At 48.2% G+C, this 19,536-nt stretch overlaps 1 protein-coding gene across 1 annotated transcript in view; it reads left to right on the top strand.

Moving 5' to 3' along the window:
* Positions 1-14,119, top strand: part of LOC147124332 (uncharacterized) — a 41,779-nt gene extending 27,660 nt beyond the window's left edge. Inside the window, exon 5 of the mRNA XM_085985145.1 lies at positions 11,990-14,119. Coding sequence (XP_085841271.1) covers position 11,990 — 1 coding nt within the window. The 3' untranslated portion in view covers positions 11,991-14,119. The remainder of the gene's footprint in view (positions 1-11,989) is intronic.
* Positions 14,120-19,536: the final 5,417 nt, after the last annotated feature.

Raw genomic sequence — 19,536 nt, 5'->3', positions numbered from 1 at the left:
TTAGCGCTGCGCTGCCACCGATGACATCATCGGTGTGCGCAGCGCGCTGCTACCGCCCCGATCGCGAAATTTAGTAGCGCCCCCTGCTGTAACGCCGGTCGCAATCTGCGACTGGTTCGGGGGGCCTACCTGCGGCGATAGAGGCGCTGCGGTGCGGGGCGGCCATTTTTTTTTGCTGGCCGCCTGCCAGCACCTCTTCGCGCAGCCGTCCCCGGCCTCCTGAGCCCCCTCCCCCCCGCGTTGTGCCAGCTGTCCCCCAAGAGCCCGGCACTTCTCTTTTGCCGGCACTCGCGATCTTAGATCGCGCTGCAGCAGGCCCCTCCCCTTTAAGAAGGGGAGGAAGGCCTGCAGTACCGCAGCGCGCCGTGCCACAGCATGTGGCGCTGCGGCACGTTGCGCTGCGAACTTCAGTTGCAGCGCCCCAAGACGGATGCTGGGCGCCTCTAGTAGCGCTGCGCTTCCGTTTGGGGTGCTCAAACTGAATTTCCGGCGGGCGCTCACGACTCCTTCCGGGGCGGTACTTCCGGCGCCCTGGTGAGACTGGCGCCCCAAATGGGGCGCCACCGAATTTCTAGGCCTTGGTTTCTAGATGTTCTTCTATATTGTCCTTTTAGTAGGGGTTCCATTATTTTTCCTACCACCGATGTTAAGCTGAATGGTCTATAGTTCCCTGGACATGTTCTATCTCCCTTCTTAAATATAGGCATTAGTTAGCTATCCACCAGTTCTCTGGCACTACATCTTTTTTTAACAAATTAATAAATATGTATAGTAATGCCTCTGCCATCTCTTCCCTAGATTCTTTTAAAATGCATGGATGTAATCCATCCACACCAGGAGTTTGATTAGTTTATTTAATATTTCTCTCTCTTATTTTAAATGCAGTTATCTCATTTCTAACCTCATCATCCGATGCCATGTCCACCTGTTCTGTCTCCCTGGTAAAAACTGAAGGAAAGTAATTATTTAATATTTCTGCCATCTCTCTATCACTGCCTGTGGTATTCTCCTGTCCATCCTTTAATAGCCCTATTCTTACCCCGACTTTTTTTATCGCTGTGCCTGTAAAATATTTTACTATTTTGTTTTATTTTTCTGTTAATTAATCTTTTCACTGCTGAATAATGAGTACCATCCTGCTACCATTCCTACTACTACTTTTCTCCACTTTTATTCCTAATTATAGAAAAGCTGCAATCAGCCAGTATTATTTTTATACACGCTTTACATTCATATCCCAGGTGATCATGTTTGCAGAGTCCCACAAAACCACAGTATTAGCATCATTCAGTTTGCATTCCCTATTTTGACGGCTGCATTAGCAATAATTACATAGAATTAGTAGACATTTTTTTCCCTTGGACAGCAGTGTTATTTACACAGCTTTTGGCGTACCAGGAGACATCCAGACCATAAACATTGAATCAGTAGCATGAGGCTAAATACTCTGGTGCTGGCAAATCATTACCTCTGTGGCATACATTTTAGCTATGAGCATGCCATTTACCACATTTCAGATCTGACTACCAGGTGCACAGACCAGTGGTGACATTTTCACATTACGATGCATATCATTCTGGTGACAATGTCTTGCTGGTCTCGAGTGATAATCAGTAATAAAGTAGTAATTTCTTCAGGATATTGTATGAATGCTCATACTAAATTCTTCACTCTGCTAATTTAAAATAGGGATTATTTTAATGCTAAACTAGCAGAATTTGATACAAGCACATTAAGCATTCACATAACATCCCCAACTGTGTTTCTACCCTAACATCTGAAATGTGGGTCATTCTATCTTTTTCATAGCTCATGCTATGTTTTGTAAAATAAAATGTTCAATGTGCTTAGTCTTTTGGAAGTAATTGTAAACTGTTAAGTATACACACAATACAAGCTGGTCAATTAGAAGGAACAATTAGTTAAAAGGACATTTGCCCAGGCTAAATTCTGCCCAATACTGTTTTTTTTATTTAGTGAAGATGAAAAGTGTATTTTGCTTTCCTGCGGGGTGTTCTCATTAAGACTCTTGTGCAGTAATATATTCAGAATTAATTTATCTGATCTGATTTGAACTTAAGTGGACAATAACATTTTGCATATTTCAAAGAGTGGTGGTCCCCATTATTAGTGCACTGTCATGAAAGTCACATTAATTCTAAAGCACTTAAACTATCGGAGAGATTTTCTTCAGCTCTCCTGGTGTATCTTGGTGGTACATATTGGGAAATTGCATAACCAGTCCCTGATTGTCCGTCCATTCATTTTAATGGCTGGAAAATCACAGGCTGGCATTGTGTATGTATCTTTAAGAGAAGAACTGATTCTATACTGCAGTACTGGCAGTGACCACCCCTGTATATAAAGCCATAGCAGGCTTCTGTACGTCAGTCCTAAGTTACCCTCTGTTCAGTAAATACATGTTATTATTGTTCTCCTGCAGTCCGTGTATTATTTATACTCGGACAGTACATTGGCGACGAACAGGTTCGAACTCACCTGCAGTACTGCATCACCTCACGGGGATCTTTCACTGAGAAGAAGCTTTTGGAGGTCGAAGTCAGAACAACAGGCGTCGACCGCGGGCAACCGACCGAGGATCCATCGGAGTTCGGAGAGTTGCAGGAGAGGCTGTGGAGAGCTGGGCTTGGCTCCCCAGTCAAGGTGTTCCAGCAAATCGTGCTGGTAGCAGGTAGTGCGCTGACCCTTCCGGACTGCGGCGGGCTCGAGCTCGATCGAGCGGCTCTGCAAAGGAGCCGTGCAGCGTCGTCGGGAGGAAAAGAGAGAGAGAGAGAGAGGGTGGAGCGCACAGGGTACAGTCGGTGCTCAAGAACCGGGCAGCGTAGCGAAAATAAAACAAGGGGAAGGAAAAGTGAGACGCGCCGAAGCCGCGGGTCACCGCCATTACCCTGCAGAACGCTAGGAGCAGCGTGGCAGCAAGGGGAAGAAGGAAAAGCGCGGGAGGCGCCATTTTATTCCATTGGTGAAGAAGAAAAAGCGCGGGAGGCGCCATTTTAAATCACCCAAGATGCCGAAAAGTGGCAGTATCACTGCTTTCGACAACGAGGTAGAAGACTGGACCACGTATGTGGAAAGAATTGAAGTGCACTGCAAGGCAAATGAGGTGGCCGATGGAAAGAAGGCATCAGTATTATTAAATTTGATGGGCGCCAGAACGTACGGCCTATTGCAGAATTTAATTACCCCAGCTAAACCAATGGAGAAAAGTTTTGAGGAGATTGTTAATATCTTACAGGAACACCTAAACCCTACACCGCTGCTGATAGCAGAAAGATTCAAGTTCCATAAAAGAAACCAGCACAAAGATGAGAGCAATGTTGACTATCTTACGGAACTACGCAAGTTATCGAAGCACTGCCAGTTCGGAGCAGGACTGGCAGACACCTTACGGGATAAGTTTGTCTGCGGGCTCCAGAGTGAAGGAACCCAGAAACAACTACTTTCGGAAAAGGACCTGACGCTAGAACAGGCTTTCAGCGTGGCAGTATCCTACGAAGCAGCAGCACGGGGAGCTGCAGAAATACAACAGAAACCACAGGAATACCGCGCTAACGAAATGGCGTATGGAGCAGAAAAGTGCTGTCGCTGCGGCAAAACAACCCATGATCAGAAGGACTGCTGGTTTAAGGACAAAGTATGCAGGCAATGTGGGAAAATGGGACACATAGCAAGAGTCTGCAGGTCGGGAAAGAAAACCAACACTACAAGAACTACTAAGGAAAAGTACAAGAAAGTAAAGAAATTGACAGACAGTAGTTCGGAAGATCAGGAGAGTGATAAGGACTCCGGGAGCAGGAGACTAAGTTGTCTAAAGTTACACAACGTGATCGCAAAGGAGGATCACTGAACCATTTGGGTCACCCTCATGATAGCAGGGTCCCCAGTAAAGATGGAATTGGATACAGGATCAGCCCTAACTGTCATGAATCGACGAGACTATGAGCGGCTATTCTCACACGTACCCTTGAAGGACACATCCATTGTGGTGAAGACATACACGGGGCAAAAAGTCTACCTCAGAGGAAAAATAAGGGTGCCAGTTGAATACAACGGCAAGGAAACACAGAAACTGTATCTATATATACTACCAGATGGAGGACCACCATTATTGGGACGTGAATGGATCTGAAAAATACAATTGGATTGGCATTCCATTCAGGCGCTAACTGTGACTGATAAGGATGATGACATCACACCTGGACGACTGTCAAAAATTCTAACTGACGCGAAAGAGGTGTTCCAACAAGGACTTTGGACTCCAAAAGGAGTAACGGCAACGATAAAAATCGAAGATAACACAAACCCAAAATTTTTTAAGGCCAGACCGGTAACTTATGCGATCCGCCCAGCAGTTGAAGCAGTGCTGGAGAGTCTGGAGCGTTCGGGTGTGCTGTCCAAGGTGGACTGGAGCGAGTGGGCCACACCCATCGTTCCTGTAATGAAGAAGTCATTGAGCAGTGATGCGCTATCAATTCTAATAAAAGGCTGGGCAGAGTTCAGAACGACAGGCTTTTATTAACTACTGAATTGCACTTCAGACAGATCAGGACTATGCCTCTAGTGGATGACCGAATGCCAGGAGCTGCCATGCGGCCGCTCTTATACTCTGTAGCCCAGGGGCGGAGTCAGCTGAGGCATAGTCAGGCACAACAGTGAAACAAGAGTGAACGACAACAACAACAGTGAACACAGTGAACTACAGTGGTTTACCACATTCACCCCTCGTTTAAAATTAAGTCCGGCGGGGTGAAGTGTATCAAAAGTTCGAGTAGGCGAGTCTGTCGGGCGGCCTCGTTTGCCGTCGAGATCTTCGTGGCGACGGTTGCGATGGTACAGCTTCCCACGACGCGTCTTGAGCGGGGTCCAGCACCGGCGTATCGTCCCCTTTGGTGTTGGGTGGGCGAGTGGACTCCGGCTGGTCCTGGCGTCCACTGGGGTGGAATGGACAGGGGTGAGAATTGGGTCTACTGAATTTTGGGCTGTGTCGGAGGGGGTCGTGGTGGGGGGCAATGGTGGCGGGTCAGTGGACCCCGAGGGTGCCAGATCTCTAATGGAGACTGTATCCTCCCGCCCGTCCGGGTATGCCACGTAGGCGTACTGGGGGTTGGCATGGAGGAGGTGAACCTTCTCTACCAGGGGAGCCGTTTTGTGGGACCTTACATGCTTCCTCAGCAGGACGGGCCCTGGGGACGTCAGCCAGTGTGGTAGTGAGTTACCGGATGTGGACCTCCGGGGGAAAAACAAACATTCGCTCATGGGGGGTTGCGTTGGTGGCTGTACACAGCAGTGACCGGATGGAGTGGAGCGCATCGGGTAGGACATCCTGCCAACGGGAGGTCGGAAGGCCCCTAGATTTTAAGGCTAGGAGGGCCGCCTTCCAGGCCGTCGCGTTCTCTCTTTCAACCTGTCCGTTCCCCCGGGGGTTGTAGCTGGTGGTCCGGCTTGAGGCAATACCTCTCATGAGCAGGTACTGACGGAGTTCGTCGCTCATGAAGGACGAGCCCCGGTCGCTATGAATATAGCTGGGAAAACCGAACAGAGCAAAGAGGTTGTGCAGGCATTTAATGACCGTAGCGGTGGTCATGTCCGGGCAGGGGATGGCAAAAGGGAAACGGGAGTACTCATCAACTATGTTGAGGAAGTACACATTGCGGTCAGAGGAGGGGAGGGGCCCTTTAAAGTCGATACTCAGGCGCTCAAAAGGGCGGGTGGCCTTGATCAGGTTTGCTCTGTCAGGCCTATAGAAGCGCGGCTTGCACTCTGCACAGACTGGGCAGCTCCTGGTCATGGTCCTGACCTCCTCGATGGAGTAAGGCAGGTTGCGGCCCTTAATGAAATGGAAGAACCTGGTGACCCCCGGGTGGCAGAGGTCGTTGTGGAGGCCCCGTAGTCTATCGATCTGCGCGGTGGCGCATGTGCCTCGCGATAGAGCGTCTGAGGGTTCGTTGAGTTTCCCTGGCCGGTACAAGATGCTTGTTGTTGAACATGAAAGCAACTGAACGCTGGTCAGTAAGCAGGGTAAATCGTTTTCCAGCCAGGTAGTGCCGCCAGTGGCGCACCGCCTCCACAATGGCCTGGGCCTCTTTTTCCACAGAGGAGTGTCTGAGTTCGGAGCCCTGGAGGGTTTGTGAAAAGAAGGCCACGGGTCTTCCCGCCTGGTTAAAGGTAGCGGCCAGGGCAAAGTCGGATGCATCGCTCTCCACCTGGAAGGGGATGGACTCGTCTACCGAGTGCATGGTGGCCTTGGCAATGTCATCTTTTATACGGTGAAAGGCTAAGCGGGCCTCCGCCGTCAGGGGGAAGGAAGTGGACTTGATAAGTGGACGGGCTTTGTCCGCATAATGAGGGACCCACTGGGCATAATAGGAAAAGAAGCCCAGGCACCTTTTGAGGGCCTTGAGACAGTGGGGCAGGGGAAGTTCCATCAACGGGCGCATCCGGTCAAGGTCAGGACTGATGACTCCGTGTTTCACCACGCAACCAAGGGTAGCGAGGCAGGCTGTGCGGAATATGCACTTTTCCTTGTTGTACGTGAGGTTTAGGAGTTGGGCCGTGCGGAGGAACTTATCAAGATTGGCGTCATGGTCCTGCAGGTCATGGCCGCAGATGGTCACGTTGTCCAGGTAGGGAAACGTGGCCTGTAACGCATTCTCGTCGACCATCCGGTCCATCTCCCTCTGGAAGACGGAGACACCGTTGGTGACGCCAAAAGGAACCCTGAGGAAGTGAAAAAGGCGGCCGTTTGCCTCGAAAGCTGTGTACTGGCGGTCCTCAGGGCGGATAGGGATTTGGTGGTATGCTGTCTTGAGGTCAATGGTCGAGAAAACGCGGTATTGCGCTATCTTATTAACCATGTCGGCTATGCGGGGGAGGGGGTATGCGTCCAACTGGGTGTACTTGTTGATAGTCTGGCTGTAGTCGATGACTAGGCGCTGCTTGTTGCCAGTCTTAACGACTACCACCTGGGCTCGCCAGGGGCTGGTACTATCCTCAATAATCCCCTCTTTCAGGAGCCGCGTCACCTCAGATCTTATGAAGGATCTGTCCCCGGTGCTGTATCGCCTGCTCTTTGTGGCGATAGGCTTGCAGTCGCGGGTGAGGTTGGCGAACAGGCGGGGGGGTGTGATTTTGAGGGTGGAGAGACTACAGGTGGGGCGCGGCGGGCAATTTAAAAACTGCTGGTTGCAGACAGTGAGCGGGGGAAGAGGTCCACCATATGTCAAGGTGACACTCTTAAAGTGACAATGAAAGTCCAACCCCAGTAGAACGGCGGCGCAGAGATGTGGCAGGACGAATAGCTTTACATTTTTATATACGGAGCCCTTCACCGAGAGGGTCACTACGCAGTAGCCGCCGACGTCTGCTGAGTGGGATTTCGAGGCCATGGAGATCCGATGGCACGTTGGCCGGACCGAGAGGGAATAGCGCCGTACTGTATCAGGGTGTATGAAGCTCTCCGTGCTCCCGGAATCAAAAAGGCAAGTTGTGGCGCGGCCATTTACCTGGATGTCCATCGTGGACCTGGCTAGCTGGTGGGGTCTGGATTGATCCAGCGTGATGGAGGCCGCTGTGGAGTTGGTAGCGTCGCTGTAGAACCCCGGTGAGGCGGCGGTGGGTGAGTCGGGGGCCCGTTGGCAGAATGGCGGACAAGATGGCGGCGTCGGAGAGGAAGGACAAAATGGCGGCGCCCATGACGATCCCGGTCCCCACGAGGCTGGAGGGAGGCAAGATGGCCGCTCCCACGAATCGCACGCGGCGCTGCTGGAGGTAGGGGTCTTCTGACTTCTGCAGACGCCAGCGTAGTGTCCCTTCTTACCGCAGGCAGAGCAGACCGCGTTTTTCGCCGGGCAGCGCGCCCTGGGGTGTTTGGTTTGGCCACAGAAATAACATTTCTGGCTCGGGCGGGACATCGCTGCAGCAGTTGAGGCCAGGGCCCGTGGCGGCGCCGCGTCCCAAGGTGGCGGTGGCTGCGGCATCCATGAGGCGGCCGCGCGGTCCGGGGAGTAGGTCTCCATGTTCCGGTGGGCTACGTCCAACGAGAGGGTGAGTGAAATCGCCTTCTTCACGTCGAGCTCGCTACTTTCCAGCAGTCGCTGCCGTGTGTGAGTGGACCTGAGGCCCGCCACGAGGGCGTCCCGGATGAGCTCCTCCGTATGTTCCGTGGCTGTTACTTGCTTGCATTCGCAGGCTCGGCCGAGTTCCTTCAGCGCCCGTATGTATGCTTCTGTGGGTTCCCCGGGCTGTTGTTTGCGAGACCCCAGGAGATGTCTTGCGTAAACATAGTTGACCGGGCGTGCGTATTGCTCCTTCAAGATGTCGATAGCCCCCTGGTAGCTCGTAGCGTCCCGGATAAGGGCAAAAGCTCGGTGGTTTACTTTAGAGTTCAGCACCCTGAGCTTGTCAGCATCGGCGGCGACGGTCTCGCCGGATGCAGTCAGAAAGGACTCAAAACAGTGCAGCCAGTGCGAGAACTTAGCAGTCGAGTCCGGTTCTTGCGGGTCGAGTTCCAGGCACTTGATCTTAAGAATCTGCAGCATCGTTTTTTTTTCAGTAGTTAATAAAATTGATGCGCTATCAATTCTAATAAAAGGCTGGGCAGAGTTCAGAATGACAGGCTTTTATTAACTACTGAATTGCACTTCAGACAGATCAGGACTATGCCTCTAGTGGACGACCGAATGCCAGGAGCTGCCATGCGGCCGCTCTTATACTCGGTAGCCCAGGGGCGGAGTCAGCTGAGGCATAGTCAGGCACAACAGTGAAACAAGAGTGAACGACAACAACAACAACAACAGTGAACACAGTGAACTACAGTGGTTTACCACAAGCAGCACACCTGGGGATCCGAAGAAGGTTCGCATCTGTGGGGACTTCAAGGTAACTGTGAACCCAGTCCTGCACACAGTACAATATCCACTTCCACGGATAGAAGATATTTTCGCCTCACTATCTGGAGGGAAACGCTTTACAAAGATTGATTTGGCCCAAGCGTATCTACAAATGGAGGTGGAAGAAGCATCTAGGAAGTACCTCACGATAAACACTCTCGAAGGCCTTTACCAGTACAATCGACTGGTATTCGGGGTAGCATCAGCCCCGGCTATTTGGCAGAGGGTGATGGAACAAGTCCTGCAAGGGATCCCGGGGACCCAGTGTTATTTGGACGACATCCTGGTTACGGGCGAAAATGACAATGAACACCTTGCCAACCTGGAGCAGGTGCTCACGAGATTACAGGAATATGGGCTACGAGCCAACCACCCCAAATGCGAGTTCTTCAGGAGACAAATCTCGTATTGTGGCCACATGATTGATGAGGAAGGGTTGCATAAGTCGCCGGACAAGATTGAGGCTGTAGTCAAGGCTCCAGCACCGGAAAATGTGTCGCAACTGAGGTCGTTCCTCGGGTTGGTGAACTACTACCATAAGTTCTTGCCGAATTTATCTACAATTCTGCACCCACTGAACGCCCTACTGCAAACTGGAGTAACATGGAAATGGAGTGATGAGTGTAAGCGTGCCTTTCAGAAATGTAAATGCCTAATCACTTCAAAAGAAGTATTGGCCCACTACAATCCAACACTACCGATTCGGTTAGCATGTGATGCGTCTCCCTATGGCATCGGAGCGGTGCTGTCACACAAATTCCTTGACGGTTCAGAGAGGCCAATAGCCTTTGCATCGCGCTCGTTAACCTCAGCCGAGCGTAACTACGCCCAGATTGACAGGGAGGCCCTCAGCCTGGTGTGGGGGGTGAAGAAGTTCAATCACTATCTGCACGGGCAGAAATTCACCCTACTGACTGATCATCAGCCCCTGGTCTCCATTTTTAACCCAAAGAAGGGTGTTCCGGTGATGACGGCGCAACGGCTGCAAAGATGGTCACTTTTTCTAGGGGCACATCAGTACGACATAGAGTACAAGGGTACGAAACAGCATGGAAACGCTGATGGGCTGTCGTGCCTACCGTTGCCTATGGTAGAGGAAGCACCTGCAGTGGACCCTGTTGAGATATTCCATGTGACCATAGTCGAATGTCTACCTGTTACAAACTCAAGTATAGAGAAGGAAACCCGAAATGACCCGACACTCTCTCGGGTCTATGATTTGACGGTGAAGGGATGGCCAGCACATGGCGACTCACTGTTGCCAGCATTCTCGCCAAGGAGAGAACAGCTGTCAGTGTGCCGGGGGACCTTGATGTGTGGGTCCCGAGTGGTAATTCCACCCAAGTTGAGAGATAGAGTGCTCAATGAGCTTCATGAGGGTCATCTGGGAGGGGTAAAAAGGAAGAGCCTAGCCAGGGTGTTTGTGTGGTGGCTGGGAATCGTTCAAGAAATCGAGGATATGACCAAGAGATGCACAGGATGCCAGAAGGTCCAAAACGCTCCACCACAGGCCCTGCTACATCCATGGGAGTGGCCCTCATCTCCATGGCAATGGGTACACATTGATTTTGCTGGTCCATTTATGGACTCAATGTTCCTAATCGCTGTGGACGCCCATTCGAAATGGCCAGAGGTCATCAAAATGTCCTCCACCACCACGGAGAAAACTATTGCAGTCCTACGGACCATCTTCGCCAGGAATGGCTTGCCAGAACAGATTTGCTCCGACAATGGGCCACAGTTTGTGTCCGAGGATTTCCGGAGGTTTCTGAGGAATAATGGGGTGAAACATTACACATCTGCCCCATAACGTCCAGCCACAAATGGATTGGCTGAGAGGTTTGTTCAGACCTTTAAAAAGGCCATAAAGGCAATGTATAATGACGACATACCACTACAACACAAGGTGGATAATTTCTTGTTTGCTTACCGGAATGCGACACATGCAGTCACCAACCAAGCTCCAGCCATAATGTTCTTCAACCGAAGGCTAAGATGGCGCCTGGATTTGCTCAAACCAAACATAAGACGAGATGTTGAGGATAAGCAATTCCAGCACATAAATGAGAAGCCAACCAGGAGCTTCAAGATAGGGCAACCAGTCTTGGCCCGCGACTACCGAACAGAAAAATGGCAGCCAGGAACGATATGCACACAGCAGGGACCACTAATGTACACAGTGGACGTTGGAGAGAGCATCGTGAGACGCCATGCTGACCAGATTCTAGAGTCTCCGGAACAAGCCAAACCCATACCCGAAGTACAGATTGCGCATACCTCAGAAGCAGTGGTATTGGAAGCTGACGAACCAACCAATGACAATGAGCCAGAATCAACTCTGCCGCAAGAACAGGATACTCGAGAAAGGCGCTATCCAGTCAGGATCAGGAAGCCTCCTCAAAGACTGAACTTATAAATGATTATTTCAGTTGATGTATATAATAGAGAAAATTGTAATTGTAATTAGTTATTATTTAGTTGTTAAATGAATGTTATGTACTGTTTATCTAAAAGGGGAGGAATTGTTGTGTATGTGCCTTTAAGAGAAGAACTGATTCTATACTGCAGTACCGGCAGTGATCACCCCTGTATATAAAGCCATAGCAGGCTTCTGTACGTCAGTCCTAAGTTGCCCTCTGTTCAGTAAATACCTGTTATTGTTCTCCTGCAGTCCGTGTATTATTTATACTCGGACACTACAGGCGTTGCACAGTTTTCTGATATACTCGGAATACCAGGGCAGAAAATCCCCCTTTATATTTCCAGAAGATTCTGTTAAATGCTGCCAGAATCCTGATTGATGTCACAATACAAGTGAAAAATTCCATTATATTTCATTCAGTTTGGTAGAACCTAAAGGCTGTCAACAATTTCAATGTGCCTACAACTGTATGCCAGTGGACCTAATGGTCATAAGTAAATGTTTGAACCATTTCATTAAAACGTCATGGGAAAAGCAGCGTAAGATCATTGGCACATGTCAGTGTTACTGGGCCAAGGTCCATGTACTTCTTACTGAAGTAAATAAATCTGTCAGCACGTGCAGTAAGTGACTATTTCTTTATCTCCCTTCTGCACAGATACTGTATGGAAATGCAACACTTCCTCCAGTGGAGAAATGTTCTTGACACAACAGAGGACTGCTCTCTTGGGTGGACATAAAAGATCCCATGGCACTATTTTGAAGAAGAGCAGGGGAGATATCCTCGGTGACCTGGCCAATATTTATCAACATCATTAAAAAAACATTATCTGGTCATTATCACATGGCTGTGCGTAGGAGCTTGCTGTGCGCAATTTTGGGTGTTGGGTTTCCTACATTACAACAGTGACTACACTTCAAAAGTACTTCATTGGCTGCAAAGCGCTTTGGGACGTTCTGAGATCGTGAAAGACGCAATATAAATGCAAGCCTTTTTTTATGTGACAAGTAAAGAAACAAAAGATGGGTTTTGAAGAGCTGTAAATGGCAACACCAGAACCATTGCCAGCACCTGCTGTCCCAGAAAATGGGAGCAGTGGTTATGATCTGAAATTGTTGAACTCAAACCTTCCCGCCTCAACATCGAGTTCAACAACTTCAGATCATAACCATGGCTTCCATTTTCTAGGACCGCAGGTGCAAAATGCACCAAGTTCAGGGTGGGTAGGGCGTATTCACCACTAGCAGTGTTTTGTTGTCTGAAAAGAATTTCTAAAAAGCTTTATTTAATAGCAATAACAACAGTAGCTGGAGCTAACTGTATTTGACCCTGAGCTGAGAACTGGGAGCATAGAAAGATTTAGAGAAATTGCACTCGGCATAGTTAACTCATGTATTTAAATGTTTGAGCACAGCAATGGAGTTTTCCATAACATTGCCACATCTCTTCAATGCTGGAAGAGAGGGTACTCTGTGGCATAGAGTTTGCTGACCTCAAGCCCACTGATTGCGTAGTTTTGGACTGTCTTTAACACAAGGTTTTGTCTGCTGCCTGCAAACAGGACTGTAATATGCTGTCTGGGTGAATGTAGGCTTTTGGAACACTAAATGTACTGATGTTCACAAGTTTCCCTGAGCTTTCTTGACTGTCCAATTTTCTATCAGCTTTTCTAATTATCTTTGCTACTTGTTTGCCCAATGTAGATGAAATGTAACTATTGAGGTGAATGGGAGGTGTGCTGTGTCAACTTTCTATCCTTTCACCTCTGGAAGTTTGAAAGGATGAAAATCTCTTTTTTCCCCCTGGCTTTAGGATCATATTTTAAATGAATCAGGTGGTCCAAATCCAGTTCCTAATAGGCATAGGCACAGAACCCAAAACTATTCCCACACTGGTTCCCGCTCAGAAAAAGTCAACAAGAGTGCACTAGAGGTTCTAAACGTGGGGTTAAGGCACAGTGTTTGGGGACGAGTAGAGAGAGTGTGACTCTGATTCTGGCCCTGCTAATCTGAGTGATGCAGTTACAGGGTGACAACATTTTTTTTAAAGTCCCATTCCCTAACATTGACATGGTGCACCTTTAATAATGTAAGGGAAGAAAAACATATTTTAATTGTAAAAGCTCATGCTGTGGCAGATATGGGGTTGATAATAAGTTGCAGTACCACCAGCACCAGTGCTGTGCAAGTGCTTTGAGTATCTGTAAACAAATGAGCCGACCTCAATGGATGACATACCCCAAAAAGGTTCCAAATAGGCATTGTGCAGATGGAGAACGGCTCAGGTTCTCCAGCCATATTACAGGGGGGCTGGGGTGGTTGAGGATAACCAATTTAATTGAAAGGAGTTTAATGAACCTAGCACACAGCTTGTGCACAGGTTTCCAGCCCTCTCTTCACTCACTGCTCACTTTGGGGCATGCTGGGCACCTCGGCTGTGTTGTATACCTCATACCTCCATTCCCAGTAATATGGAGAGCAGGTGACCTATGCACTTGAGCTCATTGAGTGCCTAATATGCACGTGCCACAATGGCCAACAACTGCAACAGCAATTTGTATTTATATAGTGCCTTTAACATAGAAAAACATCCCAAGCGCTTCACAGGAGCAATTATGAAACACAATTTGACACCGAGCCACATAAGGAGATACTAGGACAGCTGACTAAAAGCTTAGTCAAAGAGGTAGGTTTTCAGAAGCATCTTAAAGGAGGAATGAGAGTTTGGGATGCAAAGAGATTTAGGGATCCAACTCTAGAGCTTAGGACCTAAGCAGCTGAAGGCACAACCGCCAATTGTGTAGCAAAGAAAATAGGGGATGTGCAAGAGGCCAGAATTGGAGCTGTGCAGAGATCTCAGAGGGTTATAGGCAATATTCCCTCTAATTTTTTTTGTGTAAAGTCCTTTTAACTGGATGCGCAGCCCATTCAAATATTCGCGCATGCGCAGGTTCTCCCCTGTAAAAGCCAATGAGCGGCCTGCGCGGGACCTCCAGGCTGCTGCGCGGCTTAGCGGGAGTGTTGGTTGTATGGCTGGAGGATGTTACATAGCTAGGAAGCGGCAAGGCCATGGAGGGATTTGAAAACAAGGATGAGAATTTTAAAATCGAGGCGTTGCTGGAACAGGTACCAATGTAGTGTTGTCTTAAAATACTCTTGTGCCACGCCTTGGGCTGTTTTACTACGTTAAAGGCGCTATATAAATACAAGTTGTTGTTGTTGTAGGTTAGCACGCACAGGGGTGATGGGTAAATGGGAATTTGTGCAAGTTAGGATATAGGCAGCAGAGTTTTGGATGAGCTCAAGTTTGCAGAGTGTGCAAGGTGGAAGGCTGGCAAGAAGAGTATTGGAATAGTTGAGTCTAGAGGTAACAAAGGCATAGATGACGCTTTCAACAGCAGATGAGCTTGAGACGGGTGAAGATGGGTGATTTTATGGAGGTAGAAGTTGGCAGTTTTGGTGATGGAGAGGATATGGGGTACGACACCAAGGTTGAAAACAGTCTGGTTCAGCCTTAGTGGCCAGGGCGAGGAATGATGCCGGTGGCTCGGGAATGGAGTTTGCGGCGGGAACCAAAGACGATGGCTTCGGTCTTCCTGATATTTAATTGGAGGAAATTTCTGCTCACCCAATACTGGATGTCTGATGAGCAGTGTGACAAATCATAGGCAGTGGAGTGGTAGAGAGAGGTGGTGGTGAGGTAGAGCTGCATGTTGTCGGAGTACACGTGGAATCAGACATTTATGTGGATGATGTCACCAAGGGGCAGTATGTAGATGAGAAATAGGAGGGGACCAAGGATAGATCCTTGGGGGACTAGGAGGTAAGGTTGTAGGAGTGGGAAGAGAAGCCATTAAAGGTGATCCTCTGGCTACGACTGGATAGATAGGAGTGGAGGAGAGTCTCATCCAGCTGGACAACAGAGGAGATGTGTTGGAGGAGGATGGTGTGGTCAACAGTGTCAAAGGCTGCAGATAGATCAAGAGGGATGAAGAGGAATAGTTTACCATGGTCACCGTCACGTAGAATGTAATTTGTGATTTGGATAAGGGCTGTTTCAGTACTGGCGGGGCGGAATCCTGATTGGAGGGATTCAAACATGGAGTTGTGGGAAAGATGGTGATACTGCAGCTCAGCTTTTGTTACAAGCTGTTTTTGGAAAATGTGATTGAGGTCAATTAAAAATGAATGAGGTTGCTGGGCCAAATGGCCTTTTTTGTTCTTAAGACTAACTTCTATATTTCTAATTATTGCATAGATTATCCAACCAGAATCAGCTTGCAAATATAATACTTTCTATTTCATTAATACACAATTTTAAGCAGTTTCAAGTAGGATCCTTTTTTTTTTTAGCAGAATATCTCTAGGAAAACCCAAGATACAGCATTTTGCTTCAACTAGAAATAGCTGATGTTTCTATAATTTTCTAGACTTAGATAGGTACACCAATATGGCTACAGTGATGCAATGAAATAGACAATTCTGTCAAGCTGCTGTTCCTGTTCGGTAAGAAGCAAAGAAGAAAAGAACTTGCATTGATATAATGATGTTCACGACTTGAGGACATTCCAAAACGCTTTACAGCCAATGAAGTATTTTTGAAATGTAGTCACTGTTGTAATGTAGGGAAATGCAGCAGCTAATTTGTGGACAGCAAGGTCCCACAACCATCAATGAAATAAATGAGGTAATCTGTTTTTACCGATGTTGGTTAAGGAATAAATATTGGCCAGGACACCAGGAGAACTACCATGCTTTTCTTTGAATAGTACATGGTGTAGCGGTTCGTGTAGATCGCCACTAAATAAGAGAGTTTGACTTCGACGAACTATTAACAAGTTGTTTATTTACAGGAACAGACTAATTACATCAGGTAAGATGGCTGACTGTAGGAGCACCGTGGTATAGGTCTTGTCCCAGCGGGGACTCCACGAGGACTGACTAGAAGTTTCCCAGCCCAACTGCCAGCAGGTTCCGAGCCCAACTGCCAGCAGGTTCCGAGCTCTACTGTTGGAAGGTTCCGAGCTCTGATGTCATGACGTCAGAGTACAGGAGAGAAGCCTGAGTATAGTAACAGACACATACAGTAAGGAAAGTTAAAGGGAATTATGTATCTCAATGTAAGGGACAACCAGTTGTACCGCCACAATGGGATCTTTTTATATCCACTTGAGGGCCTTGGTTTAATGTCTCATCTGAAAGATACACCTCCAAACAGTGCAGCACTCCCTGAGTACGGCATTGTGTTCAAGTCTCTGGAGTGGGACTTGAACCCACAGCTTTCTGACTCTGAGATGAGAGTGCTACCACTGATCCAAGACTGACACCTAAAAGTGAACAAAATCAGAATACTGCGGATGCTGGAAATCTGAAATAAAAACAGATAATGCTGGAAATACTCAACAGGTCAGGCAGCTTCTGTAGAGAGAAAAACAGAGTTAATGTTTCAGGTCGATGACCCTTCATCAGAACTGGAAAAAGTTGGAGATGTAACAGGTTTTTAAGCAAGTGTAGGGGCAGGGAAAGGGGGGGGGAAGGGGAGGAGAGGAAAGACTAAAAGGGAAGGTCCCCTCCCCCCTTTCCCTGCCCCTACAGTTGCTTAAAAACCTGTTGCAGCTCCAACTTTTTCCAGTTCTGATGAAGGGCCATTGACCTGAAATGTTAGCTCAGTTTCTCTCTCTACAGATGTTGCCTGACCTGCTGAGTATTTCCAGCATTTTCTGTTTTTACCTAAAAGTAAACAGTGCATTAGTGACCTGTCTGATACATCTGTACCCAGTAGATTAATTTATATTCCGTAAGTCTCGTTTTCTGTTTTGGATGGAGTCAGAATCATAAAAATTGAGGGTTGCGATGACCGTGACTGCCACTGGCATTGCCATCCCTTTGGTCAAGGTTGTCTGCAAGTTTGTAACAGATGGTATGGCTCTGCAGAAGTCTCCCTTTTGAACTGGAGCCTATAAAGGCAGTTTTTCTCTGACATATTTGTGCCTGGACCTCTAAGGGTGGTTAGTTGGGTGCAGGCAATGTGTCTCTGTTATAATCTGATCTCTATCAAATCTAGTAAGGGGAGGGGGGACTGAATCCAGACCTCATTTGTTTAAGTCAATTGTAATTCCAAGTTTGGAGACATCCAGCTTTAAGAAATACCTGGCCTCCAGGTCAGAAGAGAGGTATATTTATGCCATTTCTCTGGAGGTACTACCGGTCTCCTGCTGGAGTTATGCTGGGAGATCGTTGAATTTCAGGGCCTCTACCTTTTTCCACTGGACTAATAATGTTCATTATAAATGACTGATACTCACTCTCTAACATTTTTACAAGCAATAACATGCTGCTCATTTTACACATCGCAAATTCTGTTTGTATTCCACCATTTTCTGTTTTTGATTTAGATTTGCTGCATTTGAAGTGTTTTGCTTTATATTTACAAATTCTAATGTTGCCCACTAGATGGCAGTAAACTCTAATGCATACAGTACGATAGCAAAATACTGCGGATGCTGGAAATCCGAAATAACAACAGAAAACGCTGGAAAAACTCAGCAGGCCAGGCAACATCCATGGAGAGAGAAATAGAGTCAACGTTTCAGGTCGAAACCCTTCGACAGGACTGAAAAAACACAGGAAATGAAACAGATTAAAAGGCCAGTTTGGGGGCTGGGAAATGGGGATGAAAGAACAAAAGAGAAGTGAAGAGACATTAAGAGGTATTGAAAACGAGACGAGATGGTGCTAGGACTAGTAAAGAGACAAAAGACGGCTCTAGATTAGGTGTGAAATGCGCTGGCAGAATGAGAGACAGCTGCCATGTGGGGGAGAAAAAAAGGGGGAAGGGCACAAAACAAAGGTGTGGATAAAAAATATATGTAAAAATGTAATGGGGGCCGAGGTTATGATCTGAAATTGTTGAACTCGACATTGAGTCCGGAAGGTTGTAAAGTGCCTAATCGGAAGATGAGGTGCTGTTCCTAGAGCTTACGCTGGACCAGTCTCCATCCACCACCACCCTCCTCTGCCTGGCTGAACTTGTTCACACATTGAACAACTTCTCCTTTGACTCCACTCATTTCCTCCAAATTAAAGGTGTTGCTATGGGTACCCACATGGGTCCTAGCTATGCCTGCCTTTTCATGGGATATGTGGAACACTCTTTGTTCCAGTCCTACTCAGGTCCCCTCTCTCACCTCTTTTTCCGGTACATTGATGACTGTATCGGTGCCGTTTCCTGCTCTCGCCCTGAACTAGACAGTTTCATTCACTTTGCCTCCAATTTCCACCCTTCCCTCACCTTCACATGGTCCATCTCCGACTCTTCCCTTCCTCGACTTCTCTGTCTCCATCTCTGGGGATAGGTTATTGACCAACATTCACTATAAGCCCACTGACTCCCACAGCTACCTGGACTACACTTCCTCCCACCCCACCTCCTGTAAGGACTCTATTCCATTCTCCCAGTTTCTCCGTCTCTGCCGCATCTGCTCCAACGATGCCACCTTCCACACCAGTGCTTCCGACATGTCTTCCTTTTTCCTCAACCGAGGATTCCCCCCCTACTGTGGTTGACACGGCCCTTGACTGTGTCCGTTCTATCTCCCGCACTTCTGCCCTCACCCCTGCCCCTCTCTCCTAGAACCACGATAGGGTTCCCCTTGTCCTCACCTTTCACCCCACCAGCCTCCACATTCAACGGATCATCCTCCGCCATTTCCGCTACCTCCAACGTGATCCCACCACCAAATGCATCTTCCCCTCTCCTTTCAGCATTCCGTAGGGACTGCTCCCTCCGAGACACCCTAGTCCACTCCTCTATCACCCCCAGCACCCCTTCCCTTTCGCCCGGCACCTTCCCGTGCAAGCACAGGAGATGCAACACCTGCCCTTATACCTCCCCCCTTCCCACTGTCCAGGGCTCCAAACACCCCTTCCAGGTGAAACAGCGATTTACTTGTACTTCTCGCAATCTAGTATATTGTATTCGCTGCTCATGATGTGGTCTCCTCTACATTGGGGAGACCAAACGCAGATTGGGTGACCGCTTTGCGGAACACCTCCGTTCAGTCCGTAAGGGTGACCCCGAGCTTCCGGTCGCCTGTCATTTTAATTCACCGCTCCATTCCCACTCAGACCTCACCGTCCTTGGCCTCTTGTATTGTTCCACGGAAACCCAGCGTAAGCTCGAGGAACAGCACCTCATCTTCCGAT

This window comes from Somniosus microcephalus, chromosome 1 (genome assembly GCF_052327205.1).
Source record: "Somniosus microcephalus isolate GS21.2 chromosome 1, FLI_Smic_1.0, whole genome shotgun sequence".
Taxonomy (NCBI): Eukaryota; Metazoa; Chordata; class Chondrichthyes; order Squaliformes; family Somniosidae; genus Somniosus; species Somniosus microcephalus.
This window is presented reverse-complemented; position numbering and strand designations above follow the sequence as displayed.